This window comes from Muntiacus reevesi, chromosome 16 (genome assembly GCF_963930625.1).
Source record: "Muntiacus reevesi chromosome 16, mMunRee1.1, whole genome shotgun sequence".
NCBI lineage: Eukaryota > Metazoa > Chordata > Mammalia > Artiodactyla > Cervidae > Muntiacus > Muntiacus reevesi.
The window spans coordinates 62,108,081-62,131,987 of NC_089264.1; the positions used below are offsets into that span (position 1 = coordinate 62,108,081).

The 23,907-nt window shown below is 40.1% G+C and overlaps 1 protein-coding gene across 1 annotated transcript in view; it reads right to left on the bottom strand.

The window, feature by feature from the left end:
- The window catches only part of CORIN (corin, serine peptidase), a 204,609-nt gene that overhangs the window by 146,228 nt on the left and 34,474 nt on the right, over positions 1 to 23,907 (bottom strand). Inside the window, exon 3 of the mRNA XM_065907247.1 lies at positions 18,007 to 18,214. Within this exon, the coding sequence (XP_065763319.1) occupies positions 18,007 to 18,214 (208 nt within the window). The remainder of the gene's footprint in view (positions 1 to 18,006; positions 18,215 to 23,907) is intronic.

The window sequence follows — 23,907 nt, forward strand, 5'->3', positions numbered from 1 at the left end:
AGTGAGGCCTTGTTATATATAAAAATGTGGGAAAAGTGTACTTAACAATTACATTTAGATACAAGCACTTTTGTCCTTCTCAGAAACTTGTCTTAAAATTGAGTAACTTTTAGAATCCTAATATTCACATAACTATATTAACATGTATCCAAATTTGTTAGTGAAGATGTGAGAAGAAGTTTTACATTAGAAAGAATTAGCTTTAGACATAAAATATGAATTAGTCCAAGCAAGTATCTCAGTTGAAAGGAGACATCTGATTGCCATTCAGGAAATACATTATTCACAGAACTGAAAATTCTGCCTAAATAACATTTTTGAAAAGATTTTCTTTCCTACATCTTATTCTAGAGATCTTACATATTTTCTCAAATAAAGCCAAGAAACGTGGTTGAGGAATATGGGGAACCAGAATTCCTATGCAATTGCTTCTACTTTCCTAGGCTCTAAGTGCTACATACACATTAACTCATTTCTCACTACAATACTATTCCAGCGATACCATTACTGTCACCTCTACTGTACAAAAAAAGAAACTTAAGCACAGAAAATATATGAGATTCTTCCAAGATCACTGAGTTAGTGAGTGTCCCAGCCAGCATTCAAACCCAGGCCAACCAATTCAAGAACTATTAACTACTCTATTACACATGAGTCCTTGCTTTAGGAATGTATGTCCCAAAAGCATAACTCAAGGTTAATTCAAAACCTGGTATGTACTTTCCCAGTGAACCAACCATATACACCGTGGTTGGGTTCTCCCTTCACTCTACAATCTTCTACTTAACCTCCAATCATCAGTATTTGCCAAGGGGCTAAGAAACACTAGGAAAGGGTGAAGGCCTTTCTCTTTCTTTCCCAGGTGTAAGAGCCCCCAGTAGAGCTACTCAAACTTGGCTTGGTTTCAGCATTCTTCCTTTGCTTCCTAGTCCCTGACCCACGTCCCAGTGTCCTGACACCATCCTGCCCACCCCACTCCAGCCTCCCACCTGGAAAGCCCCCTCCACCAGCGCATCGTTGTCTTAGTCGCTTAGTCATGTCCGACTCTTCGTGACCCCAAGGACTGTAGCCCACCAGGCTCCTCTGTCCATGGGATTCTACAGGCAAGAAAATGGGAGTGGGTTGCCATTTTCTCCTCCAGGGGATCTTCCCAACTCAGGGATCAAAGTTGTGTCTCCAGCTTGGCAGGAGGGTTCTTTACCACCACCTGGGAAGCTATACTTGCTGCTAAACATTTTTCCCCTTCCTATCATCAAAGCTTCATTCCCCAAGTGAGCTGATTGAAATGAGACTTTCAAAGAAGAAAAGAGATGAAAATAACACAGAGCAGTATATAATAATAGATGGACACTTCACCCTTCAGAGGTTTTTGGCATCATTAGAAGATTGCTTGCTGGACCAAAGGAATCTCTGATGGAATTCCAGGTGCCACCTACAGAGGGAAAAGTCATCCCACATTGTCAGGTGGGGAAGATTCACTGCGAGGCTGAGTAGCACTTGGGGCCCAACTCTCCCAGGTGTTTCTTGGACCTTTCCTCACTTCTGAGCCCACATATTCTTTGATCGCTCCACATCTTCACTGAGAACCTTCTATGGTAAGGGAGATGAAGGTTCACACAGGGGTCCAGCAGACCATTTTCACTCTAAAGCTGAGTCTTTAACTCAGAAGCTCACTTCTTGTCACTGACCCTCAGCTGAGTTACTTTCTGCAAGAAAGCATAAGCCACCCCTCTGAACTCCTCATGCTGGCTGCTGGCTGCTCCTCACTGCCTGGTCCTGCCAACAGTTCAGTCACACAAGACTCAATTTCATCACGTGAAAAGTCAGGGGTTTGGAAGAGCTGATTTTTCATAGTCCTTTTACTACTGACATTCTGTGAATCAAAATTCACTCTTTAACACAATGCTTCTCAGAGGAGTGGTGATAATCCCACCAGCTTTGTTAAATTTCAAAAAGTAACAGATATTTTTTTTTCTCGAGACTTGATCTGGGAATATATAGAGACATTAAAGTACCATTAGGCCTTCCATTCTAAAAATAGGGCCTAAGAAAAATGTCTAGAGTGTTTCCAAATAGCTCTCTTAAGAGGTGTAACCAACGGAGACCCATAGGCTTTAAATTGCCAGATGAGGACATGTGAAATAGTGATAGGGTATTAATAACAAGCAGCCCTTTCAAACACTGAGCAAAATGAGGAGCCATTTGTTCTTGTTTTGCATGAAATTCAAGTGCCTACAAGGGGTTGAAGCATTTTGCTTTTCATCACATGGAACAGTGTGTTGAGACAGACCACACTATTTTGGAATATAAGTGCTGATATCCAAGCAACAAGCAGACTGACATCTGAAAACAGTGTTCCTAATAGGGAAGGAGTCATATTTGGCTATCAGGACACTATTTTAGAAAAGGTGATTGTTTTAAATGGACATTTGAAGGGTATTTGGTGGTATGCAAAATCCCCTTAAAACATTTCAACTAAAGCTTAAGCAGAAAATTCTTACCTCTGTAATTTTGTTGAAACAAATACATACAAATATAAATACTTCTACTATATACTAATAATGAGGTTTTTAGAGGATTTTCATTAGGAATGCTACTCAAATTATCTGTTAATACAAAAAATTATAGATTTTACCTATACAATTTCAAGCAAATTTATCAAATAAATTTCCACAAATATATATATATATTTTTCTTTATTGTACTCTTTGACCAACATCTCCCCATTTCCCCACCCACAAATTTTCAGAATTTTATCTGCAAAAATAGCTCTGATAAAGACATAAAGTTAAAATTATTGAATAAGCTATAGGCACATTGTAGGCTTATATAATAGCTAAAGGATTTTTAGGTTTTATAAATCACTTTTTCTAACTTTTTATTTTTGAAATATGGATCATGTACAATATTATATAGGTTACAGGTGTGCAATATAGAGATTCACAAGTTTTAAACGTTATACTTGATTTATGGGCCTTCCTGGTGACTCAGACGGTAAAGAATCTGCCTGCAATGCAGGAGACCTGGGTGCAGTCCCTGGGTTGGGAAGACCCTCTGGAGGAGGGTGCTCCACTCTTCTTCCCTGGAGAATCCCCATGGACAGAGCAGCCTGGCGGGCTACCGTCCATGGGGTCGCAAAGAGCTGGACATGACTGAGCAACTAAGCACATGGTGCTTGATTTACGGCCATAAAGCACTTGCTATGTTCTCCACGTTGTACAATACAGTCCTGTAGCTAATTTTATCTAGTATTTAACTTTCTACTTCAACCTACTTTTAGAGACTTACAGAAAAGTTTAAAAAAAAATCACAAAGTTTCCATGTGGCCTTTATCCAGGCTCCCCCAAAGCAAACACCTTACACAGCCACAGTACTATTATCAGGACCAAGAGATTAACAGCGTACAGCATCTTTACCTAAAGACCCGACTCAAATATCACCAAGATGTTCACTCAGGGTCCCACACTGCATTTCATTGCCACTTTTTATTTCTGACAAATAAACTAACCTTTGAGTATATCAGAAAAGCTCAGGATTTAAAACTCTTTTCCCATGGGGGTGAAAGGCTGACTTTAAGCTGGCCCCAATGACCCCTACTTTATGCTATTTATACTCTGTATAATCTCTCCCCTTGAATGTGAGCTGGCTAGTGACCTACTGACAATCAGTGGAGGTAATGGGATGTCACTTGCATCATTAGGGTACATAGGACTGTGACTTCTATCTTGCTAGCAGACTCTCTTCCTCACTGGTTCTGTTGAAGCAAGTTGCCATATCAGGTGGGCTTACTGGCAAGGACTTGAGGTTGTCCTCTGGCCAACAGCCAGCCAGGAACTAAGACCCTCCACCCTTAAGGAACTGAAATTCTTCCAACAATCACATGAGCCTGGAAGTGGATCCTTTCCTAGGCAAGCCGTCGGACAAGACCCCAGCCCTGGCCAATGCCGTGACTGTGCCCGTGTGACACATCCTGAGACAAGGGGCCTCAGGCCCTCCCAGGTTCCACACCACAGCATCCATTAGACAATAGGTGTGCGCCGTTTCAAGCTGCCAAGTCTGTGGTCATCTGCTACACAGTAATAGGTAACTAAAATATTTCTCTTTGATATAAAACTTGGTAAGAGGCATGCTACTGAGTTAGATGTATGATTTACACAATCTTTTTTTTAATTCCTAAATTTGTCTTTGGTAAGCCAAAACAAGTTGTTCAGTGAATAAGATCATAGTCATAGGGAACACCCAGAGCTGCAGACTTTAGTTATGAAGAGAATGTTAATGATGGATGGTCTTGCAAGAAAATCTACTCCTATTTCCTCCTTTTAATCATTAGAAAATTGAAACCTAAAAAGATCTCATAGCCAGTGCTATGATGCCAGCCCAGTGCTCCAGAATGTCTCACCTAGCTGACCTCGTCTCATAAACATGAGTCCACAGATAACACAGGGGTATAAACTCACAAATCACACAGGAGCATGAATTCATCAGCACTGCCAGAAAACACAAATAGCAACAGATGGCTCTTTCTCTCGGTCATGGACCAACGGCGCCAGCTTCCTACGTCCACATCTCTGGCGGCCTCAAGCGACCTCATGAGCCGTATGGCTTAGGTGGGGCACAATGGGAGCAGGAAAGAAGTTCCCTCGCTTCCCAGCTTCACTAGGCATGGGCATGGAAAACCATGCTGGCGAACATTTATGGATGTCACTGTCTCACTCCAGAAGAGAGATCATGGGAGAAGTCAAGGTATTTTTGGTCACATTAGTCTGAAATTCTTAAAAATCCAGGACTGTGTCTGTCTTATTTTTCATTTGCAATAATCATACTTCCAGCATGAAAGAAACAGCTTGCTCAAGTAGGGTCACTGCAGAGCATTTAACGAAAGGCCCATTTACAAAGATGCTGGAAAAGGTTTCAAAAAACCAACTGGGGCTAGTGCAGCCTGTGGGGCCAGGTTGCTGCTGGCATCCCAGATTCAAGGGAAAAGGTGAAGCAGCAGTTACTGGAAGCCGGAGAGTTGTGTGCAGAAGGCTGCCTGACAGGAGTCAGAGCCTCTCACAGTGAGGCAGGCAATTCCAAACCGTGTGACCTGGTAAAGAAGAAACGAGGGGATCGGGACGGCCTCTCTGAGCCACCAGAAGCTGGAAAGCAGACCCACTGGTAAAACTCACCTGTGGGGAAGAGTGGGCTGGAGGAGGGTGGGCAGTAGATAAGGAGAGACACAGGAGAAAGAGCCAGCTCGCGGCTGCGTGCCTCACACCTAACGGGAGCTCAGCAAACACCTCTCGAGGACAGAGCTAGCGCTGCGCGAGGAGACTGTTCAGCGATTATTAGCATGAAATCTAGCAGGAGTCTTTACATCACAGAAATCAGCAAATGCTACAAACAACAGTTTTGTTTTTCAGGTAGTCAATTTACCAGCATAGCACTGGATGACAGTGTAAATCACGTCATCTCTTCCAGAAAGAAAGCTGCTTTTATCTCCACTGAAAGGAAACTTATGGTCGTGCACTTGTTGAACCAGATGAAGACAATATGTCAACAACACCCTGCTGTCTCCCACCACCACCATAGCCAAGAGTCCTCCTTTGAGATAAACGACTTTCTTGGTGGTAATACCGTCTACCCAAGTCCCCAAGCCTACAAACCTTTGCTTCACCCTCACCATTCATATGCAATTAATTGCTAAGTATCACTATTTTACTTCCCCAACCTCCCTCACATCCATTTATTCTCTCATTTTTTGTTCTCATAAAATTAAGCTAGTTGTAGTTCCCCCAATACAAAATAGATTAAGGCTGCTCTCCTTTTCCACCTTGTCCACATGGCAAACTTCTGTTTATCCTCCAAAATATAATTCAGCTATTATTTCTTCCCTTGGAGCAGCCTTACCTAATACTGCCTAATGGAAAGAGTCCCTCTGTGTTGTCCCCATAACACACACCTTTCTAAACTGATCGCATTGGACATTAATGTAATTGTTTTCATGTCTGGTCCCTTATTAGGCTGAGTCCCTTGAAGGCAAAACTGTGTTTTATTCATCAAAGTGTCCTCAGCATCAAACAATGCACCTAGTACATTGTAGGTGTCAATAAATGATTGCTAAAGGGATATATTAATAACTTTCCTAACATCCTTGTTGAAAAAACTGTCAGAAGCTGAAAGGGAGCTCCGAAGCTCTACATGTGCCTGGCAAGACCCTCCAACTCTCCCTTATATCTACCCCCTCAACACTTGCATCCTTGCCAACAGTATCTGCTTGCAGGATTGATTCCATCATGCCCTCTGTCTCATTTGGAGCAGATATCACAGGACTCAGGATATCTGGTTCTCCTCACTTCCTAGATTCCCATATCTTCATGGATCCTGGGTTTCCACATCTTTTTCTCAGTAAGATTTTCCTGAATGACACTTTACTTAAAATCGAACCCCTTGCCATCATATCCACACTCTCCAAAGCTCTCCACTTCTTTTTTGAGTTTTTCCATTGCATTTATCCATAGTATATCTGTACCTGACTTAGTATTATTAAAAAAAATTTTTATTAATCTATTTATTTGCTCATTGCTGATCTTCCTCCAATATAATATGTGCTTCATGAAGTCAAGGATCTTGTCTATTTTGTTCTCTGCCATATACAGTATACAGCAAGCACTCCAAAAATATTTGTTTGCAAAGTAAAAGAATCACATGCAGAGAATAATTTGGTGGCCTGCTTGGAACAAAGCTGTCAGGAGCAAAGCTGGGCCAGAATCACCACCACCTGGCTCCCAACTGAATAGTTTGTCCGACAGCTCACTCTCGCTCACATGCTTCCTCCCCCTGCTGCCCCCGAATTCTATGTGGTTGAATCTTGAAATAATTCCCATGTAAGGGCAAATGGCAGTAAAACTGCTATGGATAAAAAGACAATGAAGTCACTCAGTCGTATCCAACACTTTGTGACCCCATGGATTGTAGCCCATGTAGCTCCTTCATCCATGGGATTTTCCAGGCAAGAATACTGGAGTGGGTTGCCATTTCCTTCTCCAGGGGATAAGTGTCTTGCTTATACATCAATAGTAAAATGTCACCCTCAAAGTAGAGACCCTGAGGAAATGCCCACAGACAAATACAGCTTGAATTAAGACAAGTGTGAATGATGTAAAACCACACTGCTGCTGCTGCTGTCACTTCAGTCGTGTCCGACTCTGTGCGACCCCATCCCTGGGATTCTCCAGGCAAGAACACTGGAGTGGGTTGCCATTTCCCACACAAACACCCCTAAAAGAGAATATAAAATTCCATAACCTTCTACACAACATGATCCTGATTCTCATTAACACTTGACACACTCACCAGGACCCATGGGATAGAGGATTAACAAGTCACAAAAGAAATTTGCAATCATTCAATTATTTTTTGTCGCTGTTTTGATTTTTTTGCACATCATGAGGTGATGCCTGATATAGGGATTTTTGGATGCAGTGAATCACTAGCACTAAATCTAAATTCTAGCCACATCCACATAATTCCCATGAATTATTGAGGATAAAAGTAAACAAACTACTCTGCTGAGTCTGATGAAATATGTGTGCTTGAGACTTTGTCAGTAAATTGACAAGGCATTTTCAGAGAGACTTGAGCTCCTGTGTCCTGAGTCAACAGCTTTGTGTCTTAATAATATGAGTTATCTGGCTATTATCCTAACTTTGAGCCACTCTGGCACATAAAATGGAACCTTACCTATCATTCGATGTTTTATATGTAACGGCATTAAGCAGACTCAGTCACCCGTGTTGTCTGAGGTTGAGAAGTGAACTGTGATGCAGCTGACCACCCAGCCAGCCAGTGGACAGGACAGCTGGAGCTGAACAGACTGCTGTCTCCTGGTCAGCAGCGGAGATGGCTTTCTGAATTCTTACTTGGTATTAGCAGCAAAGCCTTTTTTTCTTTGACTACTGACCCATAAAAATTCTTAAACAATATAATCATGAAAAAAATTTATTTCTGTCATGTTTCCATTTATTCTCAAATGTGACACAATTAGAGTTCTTGGGACATAGACAAAAATCTCTAATAAACAAATTAGCAGTAAAAAAAAAAAGTAATTAAGTTTATGCAGACTACCTAATTTATGAATTCTTCAAAAATTGTTTTAACCATATTTTCGATTGGCTTTTAAGATTATTTCAGGGTCGCATTTCCATAGGCGAGTGGCACATGCTGTCTTACAAAATCATGTCTTTAAGAAAGCCTTCTACAATTACATTATAAACAAACAAATCTGTTACTTTTTTACTAAAAGGTTAGCAGTAGAAATCAAACTCAACAATGCTGTAGTAATTTAATGTCATGCAGTAGTAGCAATTTTGAATATAAATTGGATGGTGGAGAAGAGGTTTTGGAATTCTGGTATAGCAAATATTTTTGAAAACTCATTCCTATATCAACTTTGGTGCCTATCTTGACTGTTCACCTAGAGGCCATCTTGGTGATCTGGCTGTCTTTAGTAAATGGATAGAGTTAAAACAGGAAAACCTTATCTGTGTATTTGAAATGAAAGGAAACTTTTACTGTAACTTTAAATAATGGGGCTAGAGTATCAACTCATTATTCTAGGGAACTTTGCCACTTCTAAAAAGGAAGCCTAGGGCACTGATAAAAAATGAATCAATTGTGTCTTCCAAAAACAGAAATTTTAAATACCTCTTGTTTCTGTCAACACTTTTTTTTTTCTCCTCTAGAGCGGCTGAAACAAAATATGCCTAGAACTTTTATTTAGCTACCAGGATTTTAGCAAAACCAAAAGCCTAAAAGATGAACACAAGGTGAGTAGAAGATAGCAACACAGAATTCCTATCATGGTTTTAGAAGCAAAACACAGAATTCAGGGTGAAAAGCAGCCAGGTCTTAACACAATATTGACCAGGAGATTTTTGCAGAAACTAATTTCTATGGCTGGCGATGTGTTATGTAAGTGAATATTGAAACATCTCTGGTCATAACATTCAGGTAATGAAAGATATATTAATATATCTCCTGTCAATAAGTTAAATACCTAGAGTCAGAAGTTCTACTTTCTACCATAAACCTTTCAACTCTGAGCAAAAACCAAGCCACAGACACAGAGGTGTTTCCAGCAGATAATTTAACATTTCTCCAAGGTGATACACTCTAAGTATTTCTTTAACATTTATTTAGGGAAGAACCTGACAGTTACAACAGAGAGAAAGAGGGCTTTGGCTATCAAGGGTTCCAATGTACAAGCCCCACTGGGCAAAAGAGAAGTCCTGCAGGTGACTCAGCTCATCCTTTCTAAAGACAGTTAGGTGACCATCTGTGGCTCCTGGACCCATTGGATGTCAACACAACACCCACAAGGCCCCCAAATGAATTCTGTATTATTCCCAAAGCAAATATAAAAGTGTCCCTGAAAAAAGTCATGGTAAATTTAATTTTTTTCATATTTTTTCATAGGTTTTTAGAGTTCCTTGAATGAGAACCATGGGCCACTGTTGAACCTGCCCCTTCATCCACAAGAAACTAATTGATCATAAGATGCTAGAGTCCTTGTCACAGTGACTCCACTGGGTTCTCATCAGTTGGTTGAAATACCTCTAGCAATAACAACTCACCATTTCTTGAGACAACATTTCCATATATATATATACAACTTTAGTAGGGCTTCCCTGCTGGCTCACATGGTAAAGAATCTGCCTGCAATGTGGGAGATTCAGGGACCGGGTTTAGTCCCTGAGTTGGGAAGGTCCCCTGGAGAAGAGGATGGGTACACACTCTGGTATTCTTGTCTGGAGAATTCCATGGACAGAGTAGACTGGCAGACTACAGTCCATAAGGCCGCAAAGAGTGGACATGACTGAGAGCCTAACTCAACGACAGGACAACTTCAGTACTCATGAAGTTCTTAGTTAAGTTAGACTCTACTTCTTTATGGCTCTCAGTTACTGGCTTTCTCTTTGCCCTGTGGAAGTACAGAGGAAACCTGCTCTTCTGGTCGTGGCCCAGGAGCATTTGAGGGTGGCTGTGGTGCACACTCGGGGCCCTCACACCTCCAATGGCCCCAACTATTCTTCACATGAGCAGATTCTGAATCACGATTCTGGCCACTTTTCTCTAGTCATACTTATCATTGTTTTGTTTCTGCTCCATAAGTGGAACTTAAGTCTAAGATTTTCAACTAGAGTTGACCTAAAGTCTTTTTTTAACTGATGCACATGAGTCAATATTAAAAGGAAACCACTGAACCACCAAACCAGCCCTCAAGTATAATCTAGTGTTTCCTGATCTATTAGATCCGGGATTCTGAGAGCAAAGAAGAAGAGCAAGTTAATGTATTTTAACTAATTGTTCTGCCAACTGAAGCTCACTCAGAAGAAAATGAAATCATCTTTGGGAATATCATACAACTCAATTTAAAACTAATTATTTAACATATATAGAATGATTTAGGCATGAATTTTCAGGAACATATCAATTATAAAAAGTAATCCCCAACTACTGTCAAAGTACTTTAAACTCCCATTGACCTAGACATTTAGGAGAGCTCCATAATGGAAGTTTATTTATTGATACATTCATTTCAGCAAATATATATTGAGTGCCTACTATAAGCTAGGCACAGCTCTGAACATTGGCCATACAACAACGCAGAAAGTCGTACGTTCTCTGCCACTGTGGAGCTTATAAAGCTAGACAGAGGGCATACAGACAAGCAAAAAGGGACACAGCCAGGCTGCAGCGAAAGAGAACAGAACTGCCAAGGGTGACCAGAGAGCTCTCTGCGGACATGTTTTCTGCGCAGAGGACACAGTTCAAGGAGATAGATCCAACCAGATGAAGGGAGAAGTATGTGCAACAGAAGCTGGGAAAAGGCTATCATTTTTGAGGAAGGTCAGTATAGCTGTGGCAGGGTTGATGACACCAGAGAAGCAAGAAAGTCCTCCAAAGCCACGGCAGGGAGTTGAGCTTGCAGTTTTAATTCTAAGGGGAAACCTTTGAAAGGGTAGAGGCAGGGGAATGATGTCACCTAATTTTCGTTTTAATTTTTTTCCCTTTCAGTCTTATTTAGACACAACTGACATATAGCACTGTATAAGTTTAGGATATACAGCTAATGATTACCACAATAGATTTAGCAAACGTCCATCATCTCATACAGATACAAAATTAAATAAATAGAAAAAAATTCCCTGTGATGAGAACTCGTAGGATTTACTCTCTTAACAACTTTCATATAACATACAACAGTGATAATTGTGTTTTTAAATCGTCACTTAGGCAGCTAAGAGGAAAATAAATTAGAAGGTGAAAAGAGTAAGAAAAATATGCAAATCTTGTGTCTCTGAAGGAGGTGAAGAAGTTTATACCCTCCCAGAAACTCACATACCATCTTTGACTACCACATCAATAATAGTACTATTTATAGTTAAAAATAATAATTTACCTATTATTTAACAATACTACTATTTATGGAGAACTTACTGTGTGCTAGAATATACAGAGCATGTATGACCACTGTGTATAAATCATTCTTTCTGATACACACAAACAAATCCTTGTTCGGTCACCCAGCCGTGTCTGACTCCTTGAGACCCTGTGGACTGCAGTGTGCCAGGCCTCCCTGTCCCTCACCATCTCCCAAAGTTTGCCCAAGTTCACGTCTATTGCATCAGTAATGACATACAGTCATCTCACTCTCTGATGCCCTCATCTTCTGCCATCAACCTTTCCCAACATCAGGGACTTTTCCAATGAGTTGTCCGTTCACATCAGATGACCAAAATACTGAAGCTTCAGCATCTAGTGAGTATTCAGGGTTGATTTCCCGTAAGATTGACTGGCTTGGTCTCCTTGCTGTCCAAGGGACTCTCAGGAGTCTTCTCCAGCACCACAGTTCAAAGGCACCAATTCTCCAGTCCAGCTCTCACAACCACACATGACCACTGGGAAGACCATTGCTTTGACTATAAAAGACCTTTGTTGGCAGAGTAACGTCTCTGCTTTTCAACACACTGCCTATGTTTGTCATAGCTTTCCTGTCAAGAAGCAAATGTCTTCTGATTTCATGGCTGCAGTTAGCATCTGCAGTGATTTTAGAGCCTAGGAAAAGGAAATCTGTCACTACTTCCACCTTTTCTCCCTCTATTTGCCATTAAGTAACGGGGCCAGATGCCATTATCTTAGTTTTTTTTAATATTTATTTTTAAGTTGACTCTTTCACTCTCCTCCTTTACCCTCATCAAGTGGCTCTTTAGTTCCTCTTCACTTTTTGCCATTAGGGTGGTATCACCCACCTGTCTGAAGTTGTTGATGTTTTTACCGCCAGTCTTAATTCCAGCTTGTAACTCATTCAGCGGGAGAAGGCGATGGCACCCCACTCCAGTACTCTTGCCTGGAAAATCCCATGGATGGAGGAGCCTGGTAGGCTACAGTCCATGGGGTCGCGAAGAGTCAGACATGACTGAGCGACTTCACTTTCACTTTTCACTTTCATTCATTGGAGAAGGAAATGGCAACCCACTCCAGGGTTCTTGCCTGGAGAATCCCAGGGATGGCAGAGCCTCATGGGCTGCTGTCTATGGGGTCGCACAGAGTCGGACATGACTGAAGTGACTTAGCAGCAGCAGCAGCAACTCATTCAGCCCAGCACTTCTCATGATGTGCTCAGCATACAGATTAAACAAACAGGGTGACAGCAGACAGCTGTACTCCTTTCTCAATCTTGAACCAATCAGTTATTCCATACAGGGTTCTGACTTCTGCTTCTTGACCCACATACAAGTTTCTCAGGAGAAAGGTAAGATGATCCGGTATTCCCATCTCCTTAAGAGCTTTCCACAGTTTATTATGATCCACAAAGTTAAAGGCTTTGGCATAGTAGATGAAACAGAGGGAGATATGTCTCTGGACTTCCCTAGCTTTCTCTGTGATCCAGTGAATGTTCACAATTTGATTTCTGGTTCCTCTTCCTTTTCTAAACCCAGCTTGGACATCTGGAAGTTCTTGGTTCACATAATGCTGAAGCCTAGCATGCAAGATTTTAAGGATGACCTTACTAGCAAGGGAGATGAGTGAAATTGTCCAATGGTTAGCACATTCTTTAGTGCTACCCTTCTTAGGAATTGGGATGAGGATTGATCTTTTCAAGTCCTGTGTCCACTACTGGGTCTTCCAGATTTGCTGACCTGATGAATGCAATGCAACTAAGAAGTGGGAATTATCACTTTCACTAAAAAGAAGAGGAAACTGAAGGTCAGAAAGGTTAACTGAAGTGCCAAAACCTTATAATTGATGATTGGCAAGAGCTGTGGTTTAAATCAGGTTTTATCTGTCCCCAAACTTTCAAGTGCATTCTCTGCATTCTCCAGATTAAATTCTCTAATGTTCAGTAAACATATTTATTTGGGGGAAAGCATAGTGCTTTTAAAGAAGTTCATTTGAGAAACCTCCCTCAACCCCTTCCACAAAGCTATGAAAACTGAGTACATGGCAGAAAACTATCCTACAGATCCCAGGTTTGAGATATAAACTTTCTTTAGTCTCTAGTTATTTGGCTAGATAAAGAACTTTTTCAGATGATTTATCTATTTTCATGACTAAAATATGTATAATGGAAACTGACATATCTCATACTTTTATTGGATGAATTCAAGTAGGTCTGACATGAGAAATATTGACTCCAAAATGGATGTATTAGCTAAACTTTGATTGGGACATGATGACTCATGTATTGTGCTAAATACTTTATATGAGTTGTCTTAATCAAAAATAAAAAAATATGGAACACTTCACAAATTTGCAAGTCATCCTTGTGTAGACTCAAGTGGTAAGGAATCTACCCGTAAAGCAGGAGACGCAGGATTGATCCCTGGGGTCAGGGATGATTTCCTAGAGGAGGAAATGGCAACCCACTCCAGTGTTCTTGCCTGGAGAATCCCATGGACAGAGGAGTTTGGAGCATTATACAGTCCATGGGGTTGCAAAGAGTCGGACACAACTAAAGTGACTTAGTCCCTTGGGTAGGAACCATGTTCATCCTCATTGTATCATTTGAATATGGTATACAAGCTGCCAAAATAAACATTAAATAAGGATTATTTCCTTTCTACAGATGTTAAAAATATCTGCTGAGGACCGAGAGGCAAATCAACACTCCAGGGGAAAAATCAATAGCAAACATCCCATTTTTTAATGTTAAGAATTTATTTCATGAGCAACGTTCCTCTGCAAAGTACTAGATGGTGTAAGTGGGGTAATGAAGATTAGGAGGATCTCCTGGGTGTCTTCTAGAAACAAAGTCAAGGCTATACCTTTCAGGCCATTAACCCTGCTTCAACTTTGTGAAGTCATAGGCCTATTATTTCAACCCTGTAGGAAAGGGTGATAGTTATGCATCAAAAGCGTGTGGCTGCAATGGCTGCTTCCTCTTCCAAACACAGAGACCTGAAGTGTGTCAAAAGTCACCAGAAACAGCTCTCATTCTCCTGGCCTAGGAACTGCTCATTTCTCTCTACCAACTTTCTGATATTTTTAACCTATTCCTTCTAAGTCACATAATATTAGGGCTACCTAAATCATTTATCAGCCAAATCTCTATACCTTGAGATATATTTTATTGAATCAATATAACTATGGATTATCCTGTTATAAGATATCCTTTAATTATCCTGTATTATAGTCCCTGATACACACATTTATTCTTTAGTAAATGAAACAAATAATGAAACTGTTCAATTAAACTGCTAAGTTTAATTGTTGTATAATAAATTCATTGCTATATAATATAGTTGAGTATAGTTGAGATCTCAAAGGGACAGGTTAAAAACTGTACTACTTATATATCACAGTAGATCTTTTTAAATTTAATTCTAAATATTATTAAGTATCTGTTTTCTCTAGGATAGAATAAAAGCAATTTTCTATTATTTGAATCCCTGGAGAAGGCACTGGCTACCCACATGGTATTCTTGCCTGGAGAATCCCATGGACAGAGAAGCCTCATAGAGTCCCTAGGGCTGCAAAGAGTCAGACATGACTGAGTGACTGAGCATACATTATTTGAATAGTAGAGAAAATCAGTAAAACAAATCACCCAAAATAGTGAAACATAAGAAAAACATTTATACATAACAGTATAAGAATTATTTTGTATGTTTTACCTTTCTGAACAGATCTTGCTTATTACATTTAGCTTGCATGTCTCATGCACACTGGTCTGAAAGTACAATTAGAAAAGTAAATATAATACAATAGTAAGTGTTATAAAAAGTAGGATAAGTCCCCAAAAGATACCTGAAAATTGACTACAAATTATTATCCATTATAACAGAGAAAATGGAAAACTCTCATATGAGAGCATTTCTCAGGATGAACTAGGTCAGGAGAAAAACAAATTTTACCTAAAAGTGCCCTGCAGACTCTGAGCAGCTTAACTAGAATATTACAACTGATTGAGCTGAGAGTAGAGATTGAATTATCATAAAAAGATGATCAAAATGAGCTTAAGAATCTCCCGGAGGCTGAATGCACTCTCTTTCATTGTTTTATTTACATACTCATGAGTCCATGGAGAAATCAAAGCAAAGAGATGTAAGTGAAATTGTTGAAATTACGGAGAAACAGAATCCAACTCCAGCAGCCTTGAGTATTCTACCTAATTTTCTTGTCATTCATATGCCATCTCACGTTTTTTCTGCAATCCTTCAGTATCTAGCATCAGTAGAAATACTCTGTGCTCTTGGTGCCATCAATACTGCCTCTTCTTTTTGACTCTCTGACAGCTATTGCTGACTTTTACCGAGCTCTTCATAAAAACCCCACATTATCATTTAATCCTCACGTGAACTTTGTAAAGCATGATGATTACATTTTACAGACCAGTAGGCTCAAACACAAGACTTATAGCCTGTGTGTCGAATAGTGGCCCCCAAAAGACATGGCCAGGTCTTAACCTTGGGAACCTATGAATATGGCCTTATTTGGGGGAAAAAGGGCCTTTGTGGATGTAAAAACCTGGTGATGATGAGATCATCTTGGCTTATCTGGATGCGTAAGCCCTAAGTCCAGTGACAAGTGTCTTCAAAAAGCAAACACAGATACACAGAGGAGAAGGCAATGTGAAGTTGGAGGCAGAGACTAGAGTGATGTGGCCACGAGTCAAGAATGCTTGAAACCACTGGAAGCTGGCAAAGAAAGGAAATGCATTCTCTCCCTGGAACCCCCAGAGGGAGTGCAGCCCAGATGGATTTTGGACTTCTAGCTTCTAGAACTGTGAGAGAATAAATTTCTGTTTAAGCCACCCAGCCTGTAGTAATTTGTTATAGCCACTCTGGGAAATTAAAGCAACCAACACCACGTTATAATGCCACTGTTCTGGGAGCATAACAGATAGCTCTCTGCCACTATTACAGAGTGTGGCCCATAAGAAAGACCTAAGAGAGCATTCTCTGCAAATGAGCCTTTCAAGGAAACATTTTCCTGAAAGCTTGGGTCTGTTAACAATGCTTGCACACTTACCTCTACAATTTAGAATCTATTGTTTCTTCTCTACTTGGTTTTTATTTTATGGTAACGTAGGCTTTTTCCAGTTAAAATAATAAACACCTTTGTTATACTCAAAACATTCTTTACACATTAAACTGGTACAAATAACATAAAACCTATTTGAATTTTAAAATACAATTCATTCTCTCATTACTACCCTGACAAGTTTCTAACATTTTAATTCAGAAAATAATTGATGTTATATAAGAATATGTACTTAACAATGCTTTGAAATTTAAAAAGTCATATACTATTTCAAATATTCCATAACATATTGATTTACTCTTATAGAAAAATATTTAATACAATATTGAAATTATACTATTTCAGTATAGTATTGAAATTGCATTATTTCAAAAATGGGGGAATGTAGTCAAAGGTATAAACTTCTAGTTATAAAATAAATAAGAAATGGGGATGTAATGTAAGCAAGGAGACTATGGTTAATGATATCACATTGCATGTCTGAAAGCTGTTAATAGAGAAGATCTTAAAAGTTCTCATCAGGAAAAAAAAAACTGTTAACTATGTGTGGTGGTGGATGCTAACTAGACTTAGCTGTTGTGATCACTTTACAACATACACACATATTGCTTCAGGTGGTACACCCAGAACTAATGTTATATGTCCATATATCTCCATTAAAAAATATAAATGAGCTCACAAGACACACTAATTCACCAGAAGAAAATTATTTCTAATCCTACTTGATATCATGCTGGACAGCCTCTGTCCCTCCGCTTCTACCCTCTGCCCTCCTCCTCAAACTGCTCTGGGTTCAAGTGTTGGCCATAAGAATCACCAGCGTCCTATCCAGACCTGATTTAAATGAGATCTGGGGCTTCTGAGCTGACGATACTGGGATGAGATTTTGGGGCTCATCTACTGTGCCCACATCAATCACTTGCCCTTGCCCAATGGCTGTGGGCAAGTTCACCTGGTGCGAGGCCCCGGCAGACAGCAAGGCAGGAGAGAGTGAGGTCAGGGCATCTATTCCCTCTTCTTTCTCCCCGCAGGACCAACCGGCCCGCAGTGTCTGTGCCCCCTGGTCCTGAGTGACAGCACCTGACCTGCTGGGAGACCCCTTGCCCTCAGCCCTCTCCAGGTCTGTCTGCTCTTTGACCCTCCCTTGTTCTCTTAGCCTTGCCCACACCTCCATAAATCCTCTCTTTTCCATCACCCTTTGGGTGTACTGTCTTCTGCTGGTAGACCAAAACACTTACTGACTACTACGACTGATGGCCTCCATTCACCAGCTTGAATAATTTCTTGCCATAAATAAAATTATCCCAGATTTTCCAAAAATGTCTATTTCAAAAGAATTACTACTGACTATGCCTGGTGTGGGATTTTTTTTTTTTTCCTCTAACAACAATCAAAACAAAAGGAAGTAGCTTGGGATGACTTTCAGACACTCCTGCTACCACTGACTCTTATCACTGAATGCTTTTGGTTCCAAAATACCTGTCAGCACCATCCCTGATGCACTTGGGAAAGGCCAGGCTGCAGCCAAAAAGCATGATATGTTGATAGCAACCGAGGCGATGGAGGTATGTGAAGAATTTGAGGAGCTTCTCCACTTCCATGCTTTTGACAGTGGAGAGTGGAGATGTCAGCGTGGTGTAGTAGGGCAATATCTGACACTGGCTGTGAGTGATGTTCATGCAGGCACCTGGGAAGGTAAGAAAATTACATTTAGGAGAAGACACATAAGAATTATATATTTATATACTCATTTGACATGATAGACTAATGTGTTCATACCATAAAATAAATCTGCAAGTCAGAATAATTATGGACATACAATAAGACACATACATACATAGCAGCATTATTTATAGTTGTCAAGATATGGAAGCAACTGGAGTGTCCATCGGTATGAATGGATAAAGATGTAATGTGTGTGTGTGTATATGTATCAGTTCAGTCGCTCATTCGTGTCCGACTCATTGCAACCCCATGAATCGCAGCATGCCAGGCCTCCCTGTCCATCACCAACTCCTGGAGTTTACCCAAACTCATGTCCATCGAGTCGATGATGCCATCCAGCCATCTCATCCTCTGTTGTCCCCTTCTCCTCCTGACCCCAATCCCTCCCAGCATCAGGGTCTTTTCCAACGAGTCAACTCTTTGCATGAGGTGGCCAAAGTATTGGAGTTTCAGCTGCAGCATCAGTCCTTCCAGTGAACACCCAGGACTGATCTCCCTTAGGATGGACTGGTTGGATCTCCTTGCAGTCCAAGGGACTCTCAAGAGTCTTCTGCAACACCGTAGTTCAAAAGCATCAATTTTTCAGGGAGGCAGGAGGGGGGATCGGGATGGGGAACACATGTAAATCCATGGCTGATTCATGTCAATGTATGGCAAAAACCACTACAATACTGTAAACTAATTAGCCTCCAACTAATACAAATAAATGGAAAAAAAAGAAGAAAAGAAAAGTTTAAGTAGAGTATACAATAAATATTGTGTAACAAATTTTTCAGAAAAGAAAGCGAAAAGAAGTATGTTTGTGATCACAAAATCAAGCTGCTAAGATTCACAGATAACATCTGTGTACTGGGAAAATGTGTGGAGAAAAACACTCTCACCTAAGCCAGAGGGCAATCACTACTCTAGATCACAGCTGGGCTGGGCAATATGTATCAAAAAATATGTATTTAAAAAATGCATATCCTTTGACACTGTAGTATTTCCAAAAATTTATCATAAGAGAATCACAGTTGTGCACATGGATTTATCTACAGGGATCTTCATCTCTGTACAGTTTATACTTTCTAAAAGATAGCAATCACCTAGACATTCAACAAAGGGAATTGGTTTAAAATATTATGGAACAAACAACAGAATGCTCAGCTACATGATAGATGCTTTAGAAGACTATTAATTACATAGAATGATGTCTATAATAAATAAAAGTTACTAATCACAAACTAATCTTTATACCACGATCCTGTTTTTTAAAATAGATGATTATCAAGAGTTTCCAGTCCTGCCCATGTCAACAGGTCAGGGTCAGCTCAGAGACTCTAACCTTGTTTTCCTCCAAATTGGCACTCCTGAGAAGGGTCACTTCCATGGCTTTTTCTTCTCCTTCATGCTATAAATTTGCATGATTGGCCAAAAAATGAAGGGCGCATTTTTTTGGACTTCATCAAACTCATAATGCAAAATGGGAAATAAAGGAATCAGAAAGGAGGAAAAATAGAAACTAAAATATGTAGACAGAACACAATTAGGCATAAACATGCATTCAGCTTCACATGAGTGCCAAGGTGGGAGTTCAGGGCAAGTTTCACAAATATGTCACTCAAGTCTTTCAGGAGGGAAGTCAAAATGCATTGGTGTGGGAGAGCATCACAAGCCAGGAGCAGGTACAGACAGTGGACTTCAAAATGACACAGTTCTATGTATTGGGCTACAAGAAGAAAAGGTTGCTTACAAGAGTTAAGAGTAAATTTATGTCCATCCAAAATATGAAACAATTCATTAAAAATTCAGTATCAAGAAAACCGATTACAAATCAAGTTTGTGCCAGGCACCAAAACAAGTGCTCAGATCTCCTCGTTCAGAATGATCTCATTTCTACAACCCAGGAAAGTGATATCATCTCTGTATTACACAGGAAGCCAATTTTGGAAAAGTTAAGATATCTGCTGAGGAGTGCACAGCTATTATGTGGAAATTCTAGATCTTCAAATCTACGTTTTCTGAGTAACTTCCATTTGGAGCTACCTTAAACTAATACAAAGAGGGCTATAATGTTAAAAACAATTTTTAAAGAAGATAATTCCTAATGGCCTATGAAAGAAAGAGGTCACAAAGCATATAATGATATGCCACAATGTCTATATTTATATCCATAGATAACATCACATGTTATCCTTCATTTTATATTACATTATTTTCTTTAGGAGTCATCAGCTTTAAGGTTTATATATTTAATGATAAACCATATTGGATGAGATCATCAAAAGGCTCATTTATCCCACTGAGGCAAAGAAAACACAGAATACTGAGTGATCTTTTAAAAAATACAAGATAATGAGGAAAATCATATTTTGGTTGGCTCTATTATGTTCATGACAGTGTGAACTGCACAAAAGAAAAAAAAAGATTTTCTAATAGCAAATTCCTTTGGGAAAAGAGAGAAATGATAAATAATAGTCTGAAACCTTAACATATGTCTCAAAATAATTGGTATGGACAAAAATAATAATGTTTTATATTTATATAATGGTTTTATAAAGTTTTCCAAAGCAATCCTATTAGGATTATAATTTCTCATTATAAATGAAGAAACTAAGGCCCTCATAAATATGTAGGTAGATGGAAATATGACAGATGGTTGAACAGGATAGATAAATAGGTAGCTAGGGAGATAGACAAAAACTGATTTGCAGGACACTCAGTCAGTAACTAAAGAGCCTCTTGAGGGTGAAAGAGGAGAGTGAAAATGCTGGCTTAAAACTCAACATTCAAAAAATGAAGATCATGGCATCCCCATCACTTCATGGCAAATAGAAGGGGAAAAAGTGGAAGCAGTGACAGATTGTCTTTTCTTGGGATCCAAAATCACTGTGGAAGGTGACTGCAGCCATGAAATTAAAAGGTGCTTGCTTCTTGGAAAGAAAGCTATGACAAACCTAGACAGCATATTAAAAAGCAAAGACATCGCTTTGCCAACAAATATCCATCTAGTCAAAGCTATGGCTTTTCCAGTAGTAATAGCACAAATATGTTTTCTCAAGTTCAGATGTCAGTCTTCTGATTTTCAATAATTTATATTCAGGCTCATTGAAGACAGGCTCGCCTGTCTCCATTGTTCCTATTATAATATTTAAGTTGTCATCATTTCATATCTACTAAAGATTCACAGCCATCAAATAAAAGCATCAAAGGAAAGCAACTCCCTTCTCTCTGCTAGATTAATCATAGCAGCTCAGTTGTTCTCTGGGGGTAAGAAGCCACAGCAAAGGCTTGCTTCAGAGAATCAGCCTTCTGGGGGGACAGCAAAGTTCCCATAAGCACACATTCAAAGTACTCCCGGGCCTCTTTATAACATTATCTTAATCTGCTGTCATCACAACAACTGGACTAACTGATAAGATCTTGTTTATTTGTGTTTGTTCTCAGCATCCTTCCAGGCCTATGGAGAGATGCTGTCCTGTGAGTAGAAATCCCTGGACACCAAGGAGTACACACCCAGCAGTTACTCACTAATCGAATGAGACTAAATGGAACAATGTCTTCACTACATGTTTCTTACTGAACAAGATGGAAACAGACACGAGAAAGCAAATTTATATGAGCCTCCAGGGCACTAATGATGATGACTAATATTGCTACAGATGCTTTTAACAGTCTGTTCCCTAGACTCATCAAGGCACAGGGACCCATCCCTTTCAGTTCCCTCCACCAGGTTGGTTCACACCTCGGGCCCCACTAGTGCAGCAGTTAAAAGTAAAAGAGTAAGAATCACCCTTCTATCATGTAAAAGGCAAAGGCCCCATTGTCCTTAAGCACGCTGAATTCTATCAGGAGCACAAGATCTTACCACAGTAGAAAGAAAAAAATGAAGGTGTGCTTCTTATAAGCAGAAAAAGCTGGAGAAAGATCAATAGGTGAGCAGCTATATGCCAGAGCTACAAACAGCTCTGAGAAAAGTGAGGGTAAAGATGATGGCTGCAGCTGACAAGACTAGGTGCACACTCTATAAGCCATCAGAGTTAAGTAAAAGTCAGCTGCTCCAAGACTGAGAAGCAGAAGTCAGAATCTACCTTGAACCTCAGCCCCACTCACAAGGCTGGGGGTGGGAGTGACCTTGGGGAAATTACTTAACATCTTTAAAATCTCCTAATCTTTAAAGCAGAAATAATATTGCGAATCAGAAGGTTGTGAGGATCAAATCTGTCAACAGAGATAAACAGCTCAAGACAGAGCCTTCATACTGCTGATAAACCGAAGTTTCAACAGCATTGGTACCTTTAGCAAGAAAAAATATAACCATTCAAACAGAGGCTAGGAAGAGTAACTTCACTCTGCAATAAAAGTCTAAGTAAACTATAACTATGTATTCAAGTCCTCCTTTAATAAAAAAATATATTTATTAGTGTACATGTCAACCCCAACCTCCTTAACTATCTCTTTCCCCCATTCTACCGCCCCCACCCCCGGCGACCATAAATTCACTCTCTAAGTCTGTGAGTCTGTTTTGTAAATACATCCGTTTGTTTATCACTTCTTTTTAGATTCCACATGTCAGGGACGTCACACTGCTCCCTCTCCGTCTGGCTCACTGCACTCAGTGTGATGATCTCTAGGCCCATCCATGCTGCTGCACATGGCATTGTTTCATTCTTTTTAGCCACATATCCCCTGGTGCCTTAGATGGTAAAAAATCTGCTTGGAATGCAAAAGACCCAGGTTTGATCCCTGGGCCAGGAAGATGACCTGGAGAATGGAACGGCAACCCATTCCAGTATTCTTGCCTGGAGAATTCCGTGGAGAGAGGAGCCTGGCGGGCTACAATCCAAGGGGTCTCAGAGTCGGACACGACTGAGTAACACTTCACTTTCACACTCTGCTATATTTAAAATGGATAAAACCAACAAGTTCCTACTATACAGAACAGGGAACTCTGCTTAACCTTATGCAGCAACCTGGATGGGAACTTAAGGAGGAGTTTGGGGGAGAATGGATGCATGTGTCTATGAGGCTGAGAAACCTGTATGCAGGTCAAGAAGCAACAGTTAGAACTGGACATGGAACAACAGACTGGTTCCAAATTGGGAAAGGAGTATGTCAAGGCTGTATATTGTCACCCTGCTTATTTAACTCATATGCAGAGTACATCATGAGAAATGCTGGGCTGGATGAAGCACAAGCTGGAATCAAGATTACCAGGAGAAATATCAATAACCTCAGATATGCAGATGACACCACCCTTATGGCAGAAAGTGAAGAGGAACTAAAGAGCCTCTTGATGAAAGTGAAAGAGGAGAGTGAAAAAGTTGGCTTAAAGCTCAACATTCAGAAAACTAAGATCATGGCATCTGGTCCCATCACTTCATGGCAAATAGATAGGGAAACAATGGAAACAGTGACAGACTTTATGTTTTGGAGCTCCAAAATCACTGCAGATGGTGACTGAAGCCATGAAATTAAGACACTTGCTCTTTTGAAGAAAAGTTATGACCAACCTAGACAGCATATTAAAAATCAGAGACATTACTTGGCTGATAAATGTCCGTCTACTCAAAGCTATGGTTTTTCCAGTAGTCATGTATGGATGTGAGAGCTGGACTATAAAGAAAGCTGAGTGCAGAAGAATTGATGCTTTTGAACTGTGGTGTTGGAGAAGAC